General features: G+C 32.2%; 2 protein-coding genes across 2 annotated transcripts; one reads left to right on the forward strand and one right to left on the reverse strand.

The window, feature by feature from the left end:
* The first annotated feature begins 5,300 nt into the window (after nucleotides 1-5,300).
* On the forward strand, nucleotides 5,301-8,340 carry LOC128190455 (perlucin-like protein). The gene is made up of 4 exons (XM_052862511.1): nucleotides 5,301-5,607; nucleotides 6,776-6,852; nucleotides 7,819-7,900; nucleotides 8,093-8,340. Exons 1-4 carry the CDS (start codon nucleotides 5,301-5,303, stop codon nucleotides 8,338-8,340), a joined length of 714 nt encoding a protein of 237 aa, XP_052718471.1.
* A 2,315-nt stretch (nucleotides 8,341-10,655) lies between these two features.
* On the reverse strand, nucleotides 10,656-20,999 carry LOC128190077 (AN1-type zinc finger protein 1-like). The gene is made up of 8 exons (XM_052861982.1): nucleotides 20,926-20,999; nucleotides 19,486-19,955; nucleotides 16,671-16,710; nucleotides 16,363-16,490; nucleotides 15,925-16,013; nucleotides 12,819-13,021; nucleotides 11,310-11,390; nucleotides 10,656-10,835 (listed from the first exon to the last, which is right to left on the reverse strand). Exons 2-8 carry the CDS (start codon nucleotides 19,899-19,901, stop codon nucleotides 10,677-10,679), a joined length of 1,116 nt encoding a protein of 371 aa, XP_052717942.1. The 5' UTR covers nucleotides 19,902-19,955; nucleotides 20,926-20,999; the 3' UTR covers nucleotides 10,656-10,676.
* Nucleotides 21,000-21,133: the final 134 nt, after the last annotated feature.

The raw sequence follows: 21,133 nt of genomic DNA on the forward strand, positions 1-21,133 counted from the left end.
CCGTCACATTGAGGCTGTTTCCTCAATGCGATTTTGTTGCGTTCTATAAGACGCCGAGATGTGCGCAGTAGTGTCTTATACAGCGCCGAAAAAACCGCGGTAGGATCGTCTGGAACGCAAAACGATGGCGTTAGAAAGAAACATGCAGTAGGAACGAAGTTGGCTCGCCCTGGCAGCGCCATAAGGTCACCAACAGCACCAATAAGAGCACTGTTGGAACGCTAAAGTAACGCACATGTTATGGGCCAGATTAATCCGAAGTGTCAGCAATAATCAATCACACAGTTTTAACTCAACAACAATACCGGTATATTTATAGTAGTATATGAAAATTTTAAAAAAGTCATAATGTTTATAACAAGAATCCTAACATACATATACAATAGTGTCCGTTATTGTACGCACAATATCCAAGTGAAAGTATCCAACACCTAATTTATCCCAGTTTCTCTGTACTTGAGTCTTTTTTAACAGAAATCTGGAAAACTCCAAAAATTGTGAATGAAACATCCTGGATACAAACGAAATTCAAGAATGAAGAATGTTCCAAAATATGTTGACCATTCCGGAAGAGGAATATTTCAGGTTTTTTTTAAATATTCTCTCTCTCTCTCTCTCTCTCTCTCTCTCTCTCTCTCTCTCTCTCTCTATATATATATATATATACCGTATATCAGGTTTTTTCCGCGTCATGTTTTATAAAATGAAAAAATACAAACACACTTCCACACGATTCCTCCCTTTAAAAAGTCAGAATGTGAATGAAAACTTAAATACATATATATCAATGCAAAAACACAGTTAAACATAGTGTATTCATATACTCTTGACATCATCTGCAATAACATTATCTTGGCCTTTGATATGTTGAATATTGATTGTATTCTTATCCGTATGTGCAAGAGTTGGATGTAAATAAACATTCAAATAAACATCAAATTACTGTAAATTCCTAATTAAACGCGAGGAATTTATATCCACGTAAAATCGCGAGAAGCACCCCTCACAGATTTTAAAACCTCGCCATTTTAATATGAAAGTTGAGAACTATAAGGGAATATGGATAAAGGATCCGCGTTCGCGATTTTATATTCTCGCGATTTGATACAAAACAGCGGGATCGCGGAATTAAGTACTCGCCTAATATAAGGAATTTACAGTACTGTTAGTGTTAAGCTTACAACAAATCAAGACATTCTTTATCAAAGGTGGAATAGTTTTGTTGACATTTTGTAAGTTTCTTTGAAAAATAAGAACGAAGCTATCTTCCTCATCACTACATTTTTGAAACAAAACTGCCCCGATTCCCACATCACTAGCAACAGTAATCTTGAACTGCTTTAAAAAGAACTGGATTGATCATAGGGACATATTTAAGTGGGGTAGGTGGGCGGGCAAGAGTCGGGGGAATTAGGAATTACAATGTATACCCCTGGCTTCAGGGGCCAGTTAATATCGTAAAATTGTAAACTTTTAGTAAAATGAGACATGCAGGCCCTTAAATGGCAATCTTTTGATACATTCATTATTTTATTCATAATGCACTCAACATGCAAACAATTTTTTTCTAGCCTTGAAGCATATAATGTATAGTTTATTAATAAAAGTAGATTTCCTAAAATAGAACACGTAGTGAGCAAAGTGAGCTCTAAGAACCAGTGCGCGCGGGAAAAAGAACGAGCTAAACCTACACATTCCTCAAGAGCAATTTTTAACAACATCCCATAGTGCTCTCTAAAGTTTTCTCCCGTAGTGCTATGCCAAAAATGGCTGACATTAAACTTGTAATTTGTGCCTTGATGTTTGAAGACACGTTTTGATTATCGCACAAGCTTTTGTGAGACCAAAGAGAGTTTTTTATGCTTCCATTCCTACGTATTAATTTGAGATTGGTAAAAAAATGATTATAGATTATGACGTATTACGTCACAGTGATCTCGCTTTATAGGCCTATTTCCCGTGATAAAAGAGGTTGATCAAACATCTGTGATGCGTGTACTAGCTATTTCAGTATTAATTGCGATACCTGCCTCAGATGATTTCAAATTGATTTATTTTTCTTTTTGGTTTGTTGGAGAGATTACTATTATATACATACAAGCAAGAATCATACTTTATTGATACAAATTACATTTTACAGACTCTCCAATAGTAAAAAACGTTTTCAGGGGGAAGTAAGTCTATGTATTTTGTAAGATTTTTTTAAATTTAGAAATTTTATATGATATTCTCTCTCTCTCTCTCTCTCTCTCTCTCTCTCTCTCTCTCTCAGTTTTTTTTTATGTTGATAACTGTCAAAATATCACTAAGCTGAGAATGATGCAAGGTATGTTTAATTCTTGCTGCGCTCGCCACAACGGCAGCACTGTAAAAAATATTATGGCAAAGTGATATTTTAGCTTGTATTTTTCAAGATGAAGTTAAGAATGCTAAATTGTTAACGGACATGCACGGCCAACGACAATATGCTACCCGAGTGACTCAAGTGACCCACCAAAAAAAGAAATGGCCACTATATGGTAATATTTGTCATCCCCTCCCCCTCAAAAAATAAAAATAAAAAGCCTGAACCCTTGCCCCAAGGAAAGTGCTTTTCTTAATTCAAAAAAGGACATTATTGACAAAATTACAATGCACTGAATTTATTTTCTAAAACAGTTAAAGTACGGAAGAAAATATATAATTATACATTTTCACTATATGGCCATATTGATCATACCCAAGGGCCTAAACCCTACTTCAGGGGCCATGGATATCACAATTTTGGTAGAGAGCTTCATGAACATCATAATCATGCATTTAGTTTATCTCCTTCTTCTGTGGAAGTAAATATTCTGATGAAGATTTTCTAAGATTCAATACATTTTCACTTGTATAGCCATTTCGCTCCGCCTTAGGGCCTTATCCTCTGACCCAGGGGCCATGAGTTTCACAATCATTGTGGAGGCCTTATAGACATTATAAGCATCCATTTATTTTTCTCACATATATATGGGAGTAAAAAAATCAAGATTTTTAGATGAAGAAATACATGTTCACCATTTGACCATATTGGCCGCGCCATAGGGCCCGAACTCCTGACGCAGGGACTATGAATTTCACAATTTTAGTCGAGGCATCCCTGCTCATTATAACTACGGGCTAATTTTCTCTGTTGAAAGACGAATATGGCCACATGAAAAAATATTTTTATCTCGTACTTACGAAATTATATATCTCGAAAGGATTTCGTTAATGCGAGTTAATTATCTCGTTATTACGAGAAAAGATCTCGTAATTACGATAAAAATCTCGTTATTACCAGTTGATTATCTCGTTATTTCGAGTTAACAATCTCATTATTTTGAGTTAATTTTCTCGTCATTAAGAGTGAATTATCTTGTTATTACGAGATAAGATTTGATAAATTCGAGGAAATATCTTGTTATAACGAGTTAATTATCTCCTTATTGCGAGAAAAAATTTCGTACTTATGAATTAATGATCTTGTTATCAAGAGAAAAGATCTCGTAATTACGAAAAAGATCAATATAAAATGGTACGTTAAAAAGTTCTAGATGAACTCTCTTAGTCTCTTTAAGTATAATGGATGAAGATATTTTAAGAAATATATTAAATTAGTGAAAGAAATTTCAGAAGGAGCAAAGTTGATTGTTTAATAAATAAATTTACCAATTTATTTACATGTCGAATAATTTGTTAGCAGACTCTGAAAGGCAAATCTGCAAAAACAAATATTTTTAATATAGGTTGTGAATATATAAAACACAATCCGGGATAAATCCCTTATATCCATGATTAAAACTACATGGTTATATGCAACTAATGGAATTGTGTTTTTTATGTATAGGACTACCAGGTATTTACATCACAGTAATATACGTTGAAAAGTCAAATTACATGACGTTCTTTCTACTAAATATTCAAATGTCAGGTTCAATAATTTTATGTATAATTTTATATAAATAAATAATCATCGTTGTAATTTAAAATTGATCAAAATTGAATTAACGTTTCTGGAGAGGAAAAAAAAAAGACTGAAAGAGTGAACCAATCGACTTGGCGGTTTAAATCAGAGATTACATTCAGAGCAATAAAATGCAGTATCGTTTCTTGTAAATACGGGATAATTAACATGTAATTACGAGATCCTTTCTCGTAATAACAAGATAATTAACTCGTAATAACGGGATCTTTTCTCGTAATAACGAAATCTTTCCTCGTAATAACGAGATCTTTTCTCGTAATTACGAGATCAAATTACTCTTTAATGTGGCCCTATTCGTCTTTCGTAGTTAAATGTCCAGTAGTAAAGAGGATTTTTTTTAAATTTGCGCCAATTTTTTATTTTTACCCAAAAGTTATGGCCCCTGGGGGTGAGGGTCATAAATTTCACAATTTATGTTCCCCTTTCCCTAGTGATGCTACACACCAAATATGGTCAAGTGTGTCAGAGAAGAAGCCAAAAATGTTCTACTTTTAACACACGACACACACGCACGACAAAGGATAATTTATATCAAACTTTAAAATATTTATTTTTATCATTAAATTTCATTAACTCATTTTGTCTTTACTTATATTCGAAAAGAAAGTGGTGAACATTGACAGAGAGAAGGACGAAGAAAAGTAGCATCACTAAACTTAAATCAATATTTCAAACTTTACATCATCTGTTTAACGTATTTTTTGTACTGCAAAATGAATGATGACCCTGATGTGATTTAAATTCACCATGGCAATTCGATTATCAGATATTTGCTATATCAGTATGACATTAATTAGAAGAGCAAAGGAAATAATGCAAAAAAAGAATTATTAATTATCTTTTTTTGAAGTATACGTGCTTTATTTCACAGATCATAAAGATCCTTATAGAATATCAATATATAATTACAATGGAAATTCGCAGCTATATATGTGTCAGTGTCATAGTCATTGAGGTACATAAATTTCGTATTTTTGAAACGGAAACATTTGATATTCACAGCATCATACACAATGGATCAAATGGATTTCCATTTTATATCTTACATAATGTGATGCAGAATATAGTCATACTATTTTAAAAATTTGTCTTATGCATATTGTCGGTGTTAAATGTGTATTTATGTCGATATTCAATTATAAACTTACTTACGAACTGATGTTTGTTTTCCCACGAACTTTATTACAAGAAAGTAGAGGACCCTCTTTAATTAATGTAGCTGCACCTTAACCAATGGCATGACATGTTTTGTAGAAGCATGTCTATATAACAGATAACACTCGAACGTCAAACTAGTTTTTTGAACCTCAGTATGAAACAAACCATATTTCTTGTTTTTGTGGTGATCTTAGCTGTACGTGGGGTCTTCATCTCCGATTTCTTGTATAGAAACCCCACTTACGACAACTGGGCAACTGGGTCAACCAATATTATATCAATACTTATTTCCCGAAGTTCAACACACTGTGCATCTTATTGTACAAGAAATGACGAGTGTAAATCCATCATGTACAACATGAACACCCACTTCTGTCAACTTCTGTCTGTTCACATGGATGCAGTGTCAGTCACAGGACCACAGTCTTACATTGGATGGATTTATTATGAGAGAAAATTTGGTAAGTCTTTATTTAAAATAGATTTTGGTTGAGTTTCTATCGAAAACATCTTGAAATGTATGGAACGCCAAATTAACATATATTCAAATATTTGTACCTATCTTCAATTCAATTGTACCTATCTTCAATTCAATTGTACCTATCTTCAATTCAATTGTACCTATCTTCAAATTGAATTAGAGATAGGTACAATTCAATTATACCTATCTTTAATTCATTTGAAGATAGGTACAATTCATTTGAAGATAGGTACAAATGCAATGAATTGAAGATAGGTACAATTGAATTAAAGATAGGTACAATTGTATCTGTAATTATAAATCTAAAAATTTAGATTATTGAGAATCAAAATTTGTACATGACAAGTTGTCATGTACAAATTTTGATTCTCAATAATCTAAATTTTTGTAAAGGACAATATAAATGAATTAGTTAAGCCAATGCAATAAATGAGGGTACATGGTACATTTTATATATAAATGATGTAGCATGTGTTTTTTATATAATTCACTCTGTAATAGTTTTTATGCTTTTCTTTTGTTTTCTCATTGCTTAATATTTATAATGTCCTGAAGAATGGAAAGGCTGTTCCAAAAATTTTGACAACTTTCGTTGTTCGTGTCCTTGCCATGATGATCAAATGGGGTCGGGAAGGAGCCGTAATAGCGGGGTTCAACATTTAAATTATAGAGCTACAGTTTTAGAGTTAAATATGGTAAAAAATTCTACTGATTAAAGAAATTGGGATGGCCAGAATTTAGGAAAGCAAGTTAATATATTGGAATAATTTAATTCTGATTGTAACGCCTCATTTGATTGGCTAAACAAATTTATATATATATATCGTATAACATAACTTGCCTACGTCACAATACGACGCTTTTTTATAAACCGCTTCGCGGTTTATAAAGCGTAAACTGCCCCAAGTTATGTTATATCGTATAACATAGGTAGAAATTAAATTCATTCCTTAAATATCAAGTTTGTTAAAATACATGTAATGAGTGATCTCCTTGATTGTATTGTAATTAAAGCTAAGAAAGCTAGCTAGCTCCTAAGTTTAAAATAAGATATCATTGATTAGATGAGCTCTGTAAATGGTGTCTTTTGAATTTTTAAGTGTGATTGAAGAAAACCAACCAATAAATTTCTCCATATTTTTTTCCAGATTGTTCAAAATGGCACTATCGTTTCGGTAATTGGTATTTGTTGGATTCTAATTACAGAACATTCAATGATTCTCGGGTGAGATAACCTTTTACCACGATTTGAAAACAGTTTGTTTTATTTTTGTATGCCATAATAAATTTTTAAAATGATGAAAATATATTTTATACATCTTTATTCAATTGGGAAAAGGTTTAAAATTGATTTTTCCCGCGATATTGGGTTATGTAAATTTGTTCTGCAATGATCGCTACCTTCATAACCCGCATGAATCATTAAAGAAAGCAGTTATTGTTAGTATTTACATCTTTCTTTTGGCAAACTTATTTAATAACTTAATTGTAACAAGTAAGTAAAACTCACTAATTCCTGTTAAATGTTCATCAGTGCGATAGCTTAAAGAAACAGCCAACTTGATTATTTCGTGCAGTCCGTGATTTTTCTTAGGTCGCTGTAGGTTACGACCAATCGATAAATGGGGTGTGTCGATTTCAGTCTGGCTGGTTCTATAGCGCTATGAATTAACTATTTAGTTTCCGTAAGAATTAGAGGAAATCATATTCGGTAGATGTAAATATTTGTGATTTCAACAGTGTGGATCATTTTGTTCACGTGAAACACATGCAGTGTGGACATAATGAACTACACTCTGTACAGGCTAATTTTAAAGTAAACATCTTTTATTTTATGAAGATGTCGGCATAGGTGATAAGATAGAAAATACATTTTGATAGACTATCACATTCCATCTTTTATCGATACCGCTAAAGAATACGGGAAATGTCTTATATGTTTTATAATTTTTAACCTGTATTTTCAGATTAATCAAACAAGGCTAAAAAATTACTTACATCCCCCCACAAGTTTTATAAAGTACATTAAGCACAAGTTTTAAAAACAAAATGGAGAGAATGTCAACGAGTCTTGCTCTACAAGTACACTAAATATATATTTACCTTATGAAACAGGTTAAAACTATAGAATTAACAATGAATATCATATACTTTATATAAATCATAAATATCATCAATATTCTTTTCGCAGACATTTTGTGCCAGCCTGTCTCCACCGTCTCGTGTCATTGAAGTGCACTCTCAAGCTGAAAATGAGTGGCTAATCGAGTTATGTATGTTTTTCACGAATTATCCGGAGCCATATACTTTTTAAAGCATAGAAATTACTGGTATCACACACAAAATCACAGAAAAACAGAAAAGAAAACTGAACTGTAAATCAATGTGGACTAAAATATAGTGTATTTTATACACTATTGAATTCAATTTACATAATTTTTTTCAATGTTATTTTATACATGCAGCATCTACCATTTGTAAAGTACCATACGAATACTGGCTGAACGGATACGATACAGATAATTCCGGGACGTTTACATGGATTAATGGTCAAACTCCGTCAACCTACACTTACTGGAATAATGGTCAACCGGATGATTATTATGGAATCGGCTCTGAAAAATGTATTGCATCATCTACTGGATATGGAGGAGTGTGGAATGATATTCCATGCACGGAGACGAGGCCGGTTGTTTGTAAAAGTAATTCCTAGTCTTAATGTATTGTCACCGTGTAAGAAACAACTTTGTTGCAGGTGAATAAAATGAAAAGAATGTCGCTGAGTCTTGCTCTACTAGTACACTAAATCTGTACTTAACAAATAAACACGCTAAAGCTACAGAATTAAAATAAATACAATATACTGTCCATTACCTTTTAGAATGTCCATCACTATGAAATATCAGGAAAGAATAATATCTGCATAATAAATACTGTACAATACCAAATATTTTAAAATTTAAAGAAATGATGTCTTCTAGAATAATGTGCGATTGTGATGTAATAATACTGAAAAAAAAATTCCTATCTTTATAACCAAATTTTATGACTTTGTCTGCCCTCTTTATAATCTTCTCATGTCATATCTGTATTTTGTATACATGTCATTATACTTGTATTTCCTTTTTGTTTTTGTTCTGTACCACGTTTTTTCTTTCCTTTGACGTTATTTGTTAAATTGTATAATGTAGTGAAGCAATAAACAAAATGTGTTGTTTAAATGATATGCTACTTTGGTTATAAATACATGGACTTGAATTATTTTTCTAAACCGTTCAATTGTTGAGATCCAAATTAATATTCTTAATGTAAAGTGGGTCATCACTCCACGTTTCTGTTGACTGAAATCGGTTCGGTTTCCATTCAGTGACGTTAATTAGTTTTATAAACTACTAGATAATATCCCGCGCAAGCGCGGGAAATAACACTAAATACACTTTACAATGATACCATGCTTAATTTTTAATTTATTTTTATGTATACAGTGTCCACAAAATTCTCTTAATTGCTTTCTTGACATATTCTTTGAAACTGAAATAAAAAACTGCATGATTGGATATTTAAAGGAGAGACTTAATTGCTATTAATGTAAATAAAAGTATAAAATAATAAAAATACTTCTTTTTTTTAAATTTTACAATATTTTACCAAAAATAAGTTTTAAAAATTTGTGGAAAGGTAAAAAATTTAAAATCCCTAGCAGGATTCAAACTCGTGACCTACAGGTTCGTACTGAACGCCCTAACCCTTTGCGCGAGGCTGTTAGGTGAAATTGTTTGGTAAGAAAATGTCTATTACAATATCCTTGTTTTTATTGTTTATTTCGATAAACAATATCACAATATGGAGGTATCCCATACAACCTTTAAATCACACATTCTTTAACGATCTCGGTTCCTCACAAAGTTCGATAACTCTATATTTAAATTATCCATAATATCTTTATTCGTACTATAAATCTGCCTTTTTAAATATGTAGACAAATTCAATGAGTCTTAAAGTGTTAATTTTACGCTAAGACCTTCAACGAACTGCTCGACTTTGTGGCTCCACGGACACCTATCACCTTAAGGTAAAGGAAACAACCTGTTCTTCTAATATGTTCTTCTAATTTGATTTCAACTTGTATACGTTATTTATTCCATTATATTCATCGTGGCCAAAATTGCAATAACTTCGTAAAATGCATGGATGCCATCAAAAAATTTCTTTTTGTTTTATTTCGTTTATAAAGATTGAATGATAAATATAACATTCTTATGATGAAATAAATACTTCGATTCGAGGTTGAGGATCGGAGAATCCTTAAACTAAAACATCAAAAAGAGCTCAATGTTTAATGAAGAATAAGTGAAAAAAAATGAAAGAAAAATTGAGCAAGCTCGCACAACCCACGCTCCCCTAATACTTGACAATGATACACAAAATGGATGGTAATCTAATAAGGGGTATAACTCGCAAAAAAAAACTTCATGCAGATATACACAACTATTCCTTTGTCTTTAACAACTAAAAACATTCCAAGTTCAAAAGAGCATAATGATAAATGACATTAAATATCTATTGTGTTCTTAATTCCTAGAAAGTGTGTGTGTGTGTGTGTGTGTCACCGTAATATACACATCTGCACACCGTGTCTTAAGTGCCTACAAATCTACATAGTTTTACCACATTCCATGCTGCATTTTAAGAGGAGTTGCGCTTACAAACTGTTCATAACTATTTTCAATACATATAGCCAAAATTATATTATAAATGTAAAAATGTTGAAAAGGGCAAAAAAAAGACTATGGCACTATTTTTTTAAATTTTTGCTTGCCAAGGTTTTTTGGACGAGTCTGGTTCCCCCACTTTCAAAAACGATGCTACACGTACGTCTGCAGAATACGATGCACAATGATGGACGAAGACCGATAGCAATAGGTCACCTGGGTCACTCGATTTCAATTTCTGGGTACAATCACATATTGCTGTATTGAAATATAGATAAACAATATATTTATTGGTTTCATTAAAAAATAATAACAGTCTATTTCAACATGGATATATTTATTGGTATAATTCGAAATCTATAACATTCACATCTTCTGTCACTCTTTCCAAAATCACTGTTCCACCATTAAATAAAGCCTCATTTTGTAAAAGAGAATCAATTGTTTGATCGATGGGTAAAATGGATCCATCATCCATAGAAAACAGACGTAGTTTCTGCAATACAATCCAAAGAATGTTAATTGTAATTGTTGAACATTAATTTACTAGTACATACTGTGGAATCATTAAAATTCATGGGGGCTAATTTTCGTGGATTGCTTAAATTTCACTGATTTGTGAGGACGAAATTTCATGTGTTGTTTTATACCTACAAATAGAAAAATGACTTTATAACCCTTATTATTATCAATTCGTGGATGATGATAATTCGTGGATGAGAGGTATCCACAAATTCCACGAAAATTGAGCCAACACGAAATCTAATGAATCCACAGTATGCCAACATGTAAGTGAAAGATTGATCAATGAACACTCAAAGACGCAATTGCAAATTTTCATATGTTTAACAAAAACCATGCCCCTCTTTGAACAGCTATGTATCAAACTGATATGATCAGTTTACTCTTGAAATGTATCATTTATTAATGTATTATTTTCCTAAAGAAACTGTACAATAGAGATATGAACCTGTGAGCTGCCTGTGTTGTTAGCATTGCTAATGCTTCCTCTCTCTGCTGCCACATCTATTGCTCTGCCAACAGACCAGGTCTAAAACACATAACATATATCAGTTATACATTGTATAATACTTTTGGATTTAACAATAACATAACAAATGCATTTAAAAGTATTTCAAATTTATTTTGTGTAGAAAAGAATGAAACGATAAAGATGGTTAGTTGTGAATACCATTTACAGTACATTGTAATAGCATTTGATTAATATCCGTAACAAATGTTAAATCAATGTTTTTTCCTTATTAAATCATACAAGCACTTTTATGACAAAAATGAAATTAAATTCAGATTAATTTTTCAATCTTGCTATCCTTATTTAAATTGATATTTTGTATAGGATTTGACATCTTTAGATCTCGAGCAAAGGACGAGTGCACTTAAGGGCCCCGATAAAAAGTGAAAAAATCAAGATTCAAATTAAGCATATTTTTTCCCCTAACATCACCTATTGATATCTATTCCATAAGAAATAACAAGTTTTAGCGCTGAATTTATTGTATATAAAAAGCACAAAGCTTTACAACATAGTAGGGGTCAGTCGACATTCATGATTTTGTATAGTAAATCGAGGATGGGCATTCATTTCAAAGCCTTTGTTTACTGTCAGCCTAACCGAGTACAAACTTGTGGAAAAGACAAAATACGCATTATACAATCATTTAGAAAACTCCTGTGAAAATAAGAAGTTTGTAGTACAATAGGCTGGTACCTAAAAAATGAAAAACGTATGAAAATTTCAAGGTTGTTCCTATAGCAAGCGAAAGCTATTACCTGCGTGACCCATGTTTGAACCCACGCATGGAATAAATTATTTCAAACAATCACGTGGGTTCCATCCAGGTAGACGTTTGTCAAACGTGCTCACTGTAAAACATCGCTTTCCATCAACTTTATATGGTCAGGAATGTTTGTTTGATCACTATGGTAATATGCAACTTCAAAGCTTTACATGATTTTTTTTTCAGACGTAAAATACTAGTAATGCATAAAGTATAATTCAGCAAACGCGCTAATCGATCCACCAACAGAACAATGTTGATTTAAATTTCTCCTCCCTCTGATTTAAATAGACACAATTCAAGTAGGTTCGGTTCGATTTTTCCGGATTTAGATTATTTATAGGCATTTAAAAATCCTCAATTTTTTAAACTGTATGCTAATTTTGGTAAATTTAAGCGTGCATATAAATCATAAGTATCCATCAGTGCTTAACTATTACAAGAAAAAAGCAATTTGTTGATATTTTGTACATAAAAACGGCACTGAAAAAGGGCCCATTCTCTATAGCTTAAGTGCACTTGTTCTTTGTACATGTACAACCTTCTGCCATCTCTCTTATCTTTAATAGAGATACATACAGTATAATGCTTCATGTGTACTGGGCTTGTACATGATTAACCTAAACAAAATATCTAAACAATACTAAACTGACTCGCTGATGAATGAGATTTACATGTACCTTAGAAAAGAAGAGTTGTTTAGTGGTGCCTTTGGAGACAGAACCACCTGGTAGCACCACCTGGAGATACACTCTGTCAAAGTCTGGGATCTTTGCATCACCAACTGCATGAAGCTTCATCTTCATTAGAGCCACCTTGGCTGCAGTCTTACTGGATTTCTTTCCTCTTGGTTTCTTTGGATTTATATTTAATTTCTTGGAGGCTGTAGTTGAAATATTGAAGAAAACAAACTTTCATCTCATTGAATGAAGCTTAAAAGTTAAATAAACATAGGTAATCATAGATTACTAAGCTCACCGAGACGGAGCATCACCATTATGAGACATCACCTTCATAAGACCACCTTTATCATTTTATATGAAAATCATACTTTATGATCTTGGATATTCATGGATTCTGTTTTGACAAAATATCGTATATCATCTGATAAATTTTTTTTATGATAATCATATGTTCATATGTTAATCAATACAATGATATAAAATTAAATATTGTATCATGTCATATTTATAATATATATCATATAAAACAATAAAATACCGTAATAAACAATAATGAGATATGATATTGTAATGTATGATATGACATTGTATTGTGTTATACCTTATTGTATTTGATCACATAATACAATATCATAAAATATAATACAATATAGTATTATATTACAATATCATATTACATAATACATCATAACATTGAAACATATTATATTGTATAATATAGTATGATATTGTATTGAATGACACTGAAACATATTTGATACATTATATGATATTATATCATATAATACAATATAATTTGATTCCAACATTGTATCTTATCAAATGATACAATATTATGTGATAAAGCAAAATATTATAAAATACATTATTATATTATACATATTGTATCATATGACACAATAATATATATTACAATATCATATAATACAATTTCATGTGATAAGATAATATATCATATAAACCAATATCATATCATACAATATCGTATGATACAATATTATATAATATTACAATATCATATAATACAATTTCATGTGATATAATTCTATATTACTGAAACCAATATCATATTATACAATATTGTATGATACAATATTATAGAATATACAATATTGTATCATAGGATACAATATAATATTTTGCAATATCTTATGTAATTGTATCATGTGATAAAATAATAAATTAAAAATACAATATAATATTATACAATATTGTATCATAATATACAATACTATACATAACAGTATCATGATACAATATCATATCATAAAATATCCAAAAAATTGATACAATATCATATCGTATTGTATAACTTTTTATAATATAACATATGATATCCTATTGTATCATATCAAACAATATTGTTTCATATCATACAATACTATATCATAGGAATCATGTTATATCATTTATCAACAAACACATCTATCTATCGAGCTGGTTTGAGTGAGGTAGGAGATTTCTTTAGCATCCTTGATAATGGAGATCAGGCTCGGCATATAAAGCAACCTCTGCATTTAATTTAAAATAAAGTTAAATCAACTATGCAAGCTATCATCTATAAAACATGTGACCTGTTCCAAAAAACTAAACCTCATCCAGCATCCGAAACCTATGGCTCAGATTCAGCATTCAAGCCCATCAGGTGCATTGGTATCATAACACGCATCATCCATGCAAGTTTGGTGAAGTTTGGACCAGTAATAACTAAGATATCATCATCAGAGGGCACTAGCAATTAAAACCTTAACTTCCTCCAGCATCCGCAACCTATGGCTCAGATTCAGCATCCATGCCTGTCAGGTGCATCTGTATCATAAGACACACCATCCATTCAAGTTTGGTGAAGTTAGGACCTGTAATAACTAAGATTTATTTTTTAGCATCCTTGATAATGGAGATCAAGCTCTGCATCTGAAGCTACCTCTGCGATTCATTCATATTACAGTTAAATCAACTATGCAAGTTTGATATAGTACTATCATCTATTAAACATGTGACCTGTTCCTAAAAACTTAACTTTATCCAGCATCCGAAACCAGACTCAGCATTCAAGCCTGTCAGGTGCATCAGTATCATAAGACACACCATCCATGGAAGTCTGGTGAAGTAAGGACAAGTAATAACTAAGATATCATCATCAGAGGGCACCTGTTTCAAAAACTTTATTTAACCAGCTCTTAAAACCTTAACCTCCTCCAGCATCCAAAACCTATTGCTCAGATTCAGCATTCAAGCTTGTCAGGTGCATCAGTATCATAAGACGCACCATCCATACAAGTTTGGTGAAGTAAGGACCAGTGGTAACTAAGATATAATCATCAGAGGGCACCTGCAACAAAAACTTTAACCAGCTCTAAAAACCTTAACCTCTTCCAGCATCCGTAACCTATTGCTCAGATTCAGCATTCAAGCTTGTCAGGTGCATCAGTATCATAAGACGCATCATCCATACAAGTTTGGTGAAGTTAGGACCAGTAGTAACTTAGATATTGCTATCAATGGGCACCCACAACAAAAACTTTAACCTGCTCCAAAAACCTTAACCTCCTCCAGCATCCGAAACCTATAGCTCAGATTCAGCACTCAAGCCTGTCTGGTGCATCAGTATCATAAGGCACACCATCCATGCAAGTTTGGTGATGTACGGACCAGCAGTAACTAAGATATTGCTATCAAAGGGCACCTGCAACAAAAACTTTAACCTGGTCCAACAACCTTAACCTCCTCCAGCATCTGAAATTTAGGACCCAGATTCAGCATCCAAGTCTTTCAAGTCCATAAGTAGGTCCAGATGCATCACCCATGCAAGTTTGGTGAAGATAGGACAAGTAATAGCTTAGATACAGGACCTGCAACAAAAACTTTAACCAGGTCCGGACGCCGACGCCGACGCCGAGGGTATAGCATAAGCTCTCCTTGACTTCGTCTCGGTGAGCTAAAAAGTACATGTATATAGCTGTAGATGCTATTTTTAAGTCTAATAATTCATGGTCAGCTTTTATGTTAATAGATTTTTAGGGTGTTCTTATGAGCAATAAGATTTGAATCTGAGTATCAGCGACACAAAATGTGGAAATGTACAAACTGAATATAGAAATACCTAGAATCTGTTGCACATGTTCTGCTGTTTTGGTTGGAGTAATTTTTTCCACTAACTTCTCACAGTTGTGATCCTTTTGATGCCGGTGTCTGAAGTGGAATCGCAAAAGATGCTTCAACAATCAGTTACGGTGTAATATTCTATGCAAACTACTAGCATTGTTAATACTTCTCTTAATATTTAGCGAAAATGGTAAATATATAGGACATTTTGAGGTCATGGACATGAATAATCAGATTCAGTCTAACAATGGTCCCCAACCTTCTATCATATTATCACAAGAAAAATAAATTTAGAAATGATACTGTTAGTACATGTATTTTTGTTTGTGAGTACATAGTGATCTTGTCATAAATGAAGCCATGCATGATGATCAAACCTTCAGTTGGGTCAAGGTCATGAGCAAATTTCTCTCCCAAAAAAGTTCATCCTTCTTACCCCAAGCAGAAATTTTTGGAACATTTTTCACACACTACTGGCATGAGCTCTCTGGCTTTGCACTCTGTAAAACTGCAGGAATAGGCCCTAGTGCCTGTGTATTCTACATGATGGGTGTCAGATTTAAACTGAAAAGAAAACAGTACATAATTATGAAACATGCAGGCGGCACTGGAAAGCCTTAGTTGAAACATATACAGGTGCAATAACTCTTTAAAAGTTTCAACTTTTAAAAATTAATTCAACTTACAATTTCAATAAAGTGTTCATGTTGTAGAGATTTTGATAAAATATTTTGAATCATGTACCTCTGTGCATGAATGGTCGTCTGGAAACTTATGTTCAAGGCTACAAAATAAAAAGAAATAATTAATGCAAATACATATATAAATCATTGACGTTTACGACTTATCAGTAATCATCAAAATGGAATTACTTGTATCAATGATACTTTTGTTCTGAAAAAAACAAAACACATCTTCATCATAAATGTAATTTAGCTTACCAAAACACTTTCTGACATTTTGTACAAGTGAAAGGCAAAAAATCTGAAAAAAAAAATAAAATTCAAATTAAAAATTTAAATTTATTGCAATCCTCAATCTGTGGATAGGAGGACTGGGAAGATTGATAGATATGATTCTCACTAAAATAAATGTTAACAGGCCAATACATGTAATTCTCTTTGAAAGGGCTGTTTTTAAAAACTCCATAAAGAGTCGAATTAGTCCCCTCATCCAATAAACTTTTAATGGTTTAATGTGCTAAAAACAGTCATGTAGTATGTTTAAACTCTGGCTCTTCCTCAAGATAATGATTTGGTCAAATGAAAAACAAGAAATTATGTATTACAGCAATATGAGCTGTATTTTTTAGAATTTTAGTTGCTAGTATGATAAGTCTGCATATAACTTAAAATTTTATGATAAATAAGGTTTGAAAAAATCGTTACTTTTTTTCAGAGGAAAGATTTATCTTCTAAGAAATCTATAGCAAATCAATTTTTGTACAGGACGACAATAATTCATTTATGCTTCAATTAAGGCTTCTTAACCGCTTTTTCACACAAAAATATGACTAAAAGATACAGTGTGGTTAAAAACAATGATATTTTTGTCATTTTAGAAGAAAATAACATTTTCGTAATCAAAATATCAACAGAGTATGGTATGTTTATGTCTTCAGTATTTACATGTCAGAGTTTTGATCAAGACTTGTACAGTACCTTATTAATGTCTATTCTAGCTGTTTAAGGCGGTATGCAACACTTGTTGATATTAATGTTAATGAAAGTACATTATAATTCAAAAACTTTTACAGGTTTCGAATTTTCTAATTTTACGATACATGACCAAAATATACGTGTTAAAACTTTTTGGAAAGGTCTAAAAGCTGCTGTGGGTTTTGCACTCATGACTTGGAAATTTGTAGTTAATGCTCTCATGCAGTCAGCAGCTCTGACCCATTGCGCTATGCTGTTAGCTATAGGTAACAATTTTTGGGAAGAAAAAATGTATATTAAAAAATTATACTTGATTTTATTGTTTATATCGATCGGAAGTATCTGTCCCAATATGGAGGTCTCCCATACCACCTAAAGCACTAATCATAAACATATGTATCATAGAAGTCATACTATATATCTTTAGTCACAGTATTTCCAATAAAGATTGGAAATTTGACATGAAGATGCAGTTGTTCATTTGTAAATGAGGATATCATGAATACATCTTTAAAAAACAATAGTTTTATTTTTCAACAAATTTTTGAGCTTCTGTTGACAAGATCTAATACATATGGCACAAAACTAAAACATTTATCATTGAATTCAAAATAATTTCATTCAAAACATACATCCATGATGATCAACTAGTACCGGTAAGCAAAATATGCTGTAATAAAAGCACCTATGTATATCTGATTTGCATTTTAAATACATCTGAGTATACAGTATTTTGCACAAAATCCTCCGTGATAAAAGTAACAGTAAAGTTTTAATACATGTAAAGAATGAAAATTACTGAAGAAAGAGATATTGCAATAGTTTGAAATAAAAATATCACTAAATAAATTTAAAATGATCAAAATTGTGTATTTCTAACCCAATATTTGACTAGGGAACAATATTAAACAATATAATTAATTAATGCATTAGCACACATGCACTTTCATATACTACATGTATCTTCATGAATACATACACATATTCATATCCAAAAATCACTTAATGTTATGACCATAATAAGTCATATTAAAATTTGATGTTAGATCCACTTGCTTACTCACTTCACAAGTAGCAAGTAAGCGAACAGATCTAACGTATAATTTTAATTAGACTGAATGAGTCTCATGCACTATACAGTCATTACCATGCACCCAGCATAATAATTTATCAAGTAATGTAAGTGTAAATACATGACACATTGTTCTTTACTAACACTTCCTGCAATTAACAGGCTATCAAAATACATGGATGCACATAACATGAAATCTTTGGATCATAAAAACTTCTCTTCTTTCAAAGCGAGAAAAATTTTCAGCTTTCGAGGGATCGGCAATTTTTCCACCTTCAGAGATATGCCAAAACGCATGGCCTCTCGGATGGCAGTCCTAGCGAGTTTCTGCAATTCTGGAACACAAAAAGTTGTTTTGGAGCTCGTTTCCTCTTCACTTCCTTGAAGTTTTGATACTATGCTTGTTTCTGGAATCATTCCTAAATTCAAGAGGTGTTTCAATATTGTTTGAATTTTTTTGTCTTTGGCCTCTGTTTTATTGGGCTGATTTTCATTGAGGTAGAGACAATTAACAATATCATTTTTCTTCAAAATTGATGTACAAAACCCATGTTCTATAAACATACTTTCTAGTAATTTCACAGAATTTGAATGTCCATTTAAATAATCCCTAATCACTTTTTCACCACAAGACTTTTCCATATCACCGTAAAAGGCGTTGGCTCCATGTGCCAGCAAGAACTGAAATGTTCGTATGTTGTGACTCTGAATACAGACACTTAAATGATAACTAATAACTGTTTGCCTTGCTGAAAGAATGGCTCCAGTGATGTCATGCAGTTCATTTTCTATGGCCCAGGTCAAGGCCGTTCTTATGTTGTGAAGATACCTATGACCACAAACATGATTGCTGTCTGCTCCGTGCAACAGGAGAAGTTGGACCAGCTCCAAGTTTTCCTGCTCCACCGATGTCATCAATGAAGTGGAGTTTGCTTCGTTGCAATGATTTACTCCAGCACCGTGCAACACCAGTATCTGGGCAATGTCCACATTGGACGACTGTATGGCATGCATTAATGCCGTATTTTTGTTTTTATCGCCCAAATTCATCATACATCCTGCATCGATCAAGGCCTTTACACGGTCGATTTTCCCATCCAACACACTCCACATTAACAGTGTTCTTCCAAATCCGTCGCTCAGATTAAGATCTCCTTTCTTTTCTATAAATGTTTGGAAGTACTTCTCAGATCCGAATCTTAAATTATCCACAATATCATGGAGGTTACTGTGGCTCCTCCTCATGGTAAGGTTGTATTAACTAGTTTGCTCACAGCATCAATCAATCACTTCACAGTGCTGTAAATGTAAAATTCACAGAGCTACATGTACAATATAAATTATGGCTTTGAAACATATAGTACACCTTGTAATGCAATCATGAAAAGAAAAGCAGGGAAATCAAACATTTATTATCTTGACTATATCAATATAATACTGTATATGAATTGCACAGTAAAATGACCCTAGAGAACATCACAGGCACCTGAATTTTTATCAATCAGTCGCTTAGTAAGTCATATATCGAAAAATTCTACCCCTACTGTATGTAAATACGTATTTATATATATTAGGGGTAGAAATTTTCAATATATGACTTATTAAATTAAGCGACTGATTGATAAAAATTCAGGTGCCTGTGAGAACATGTACAAGTAAAATACATGGATCAATACATTTAAAGAGTGTTAGGAAAGAATTGTTTTTGAGCTGATGAGATTACAATACAAAAAAAGCAAACAAACAAAAAAACAACAACCAAAATAGACCCAAATGCTGATACACTTCTTATTTGTATACAGAAACAGGGACGTATGTGCGTCCCTGACAGAAAGAATACACCATAAAAACCAGATATGATTTTCCTACGGAATACTTTATATTATGTGTGTCTCTTGATTTTCCTGATCAACTGATTAAGGTAGGCTATATTGTGATTAACAATACAGTTGGTTAAGTTTATCATCACATGAACAATATATCTGCTGATATTTATCTAAAATATCGGATGCCATTATTATACAGAATGTCAGAATATCCAATAACGTGTCATTTACACAATCATCAAAAGCTATGATACTATATCTTGAGATAATTATAACTACGTGTACATGTAATAAATATATTGTATTATTTATGTTATATATCCCGAATTTCCTCAACCAAGCCCCCCTTCCCCATTTAAAAAAAACAACTTTTGTGCTTTAGGTTTATTGTTCTGTTGATAGTATACTATTAAAGTTCATGTACTTATATAAAATCTACCTACCAATTTGCTTACAACCATCTAAACTACAGTGTTCACCAAGGTTTGGAAACTCTGCCATATCGTTCTGTCAATCTAAATGCGTCTCCGAAGATAATGACGATTTTTCAGTCTCTATTTTTAGAAAAGAATGTCTAAAAAAAAATTTTAAACCATTAATCATTAACATATTATTGAAGTGAATTGTATTTAACAAATATCGGTAATATCA

Source organism: Crassostrea angulata, chromosome 6 (genome assembly GCF_025612915.1).
Source record: "Crassostrea angulata isolate pt1a10 chromosome 6, ASM2561291v2, whole genome shotgun sequence".
Classification (NCBI taxonomy): domain Eukaryota; kingdom Metazoa; phylum Mollusca; class Bivalvia; order Ostreida; family Ostreidae; genus Magallana; species Magallana angulata.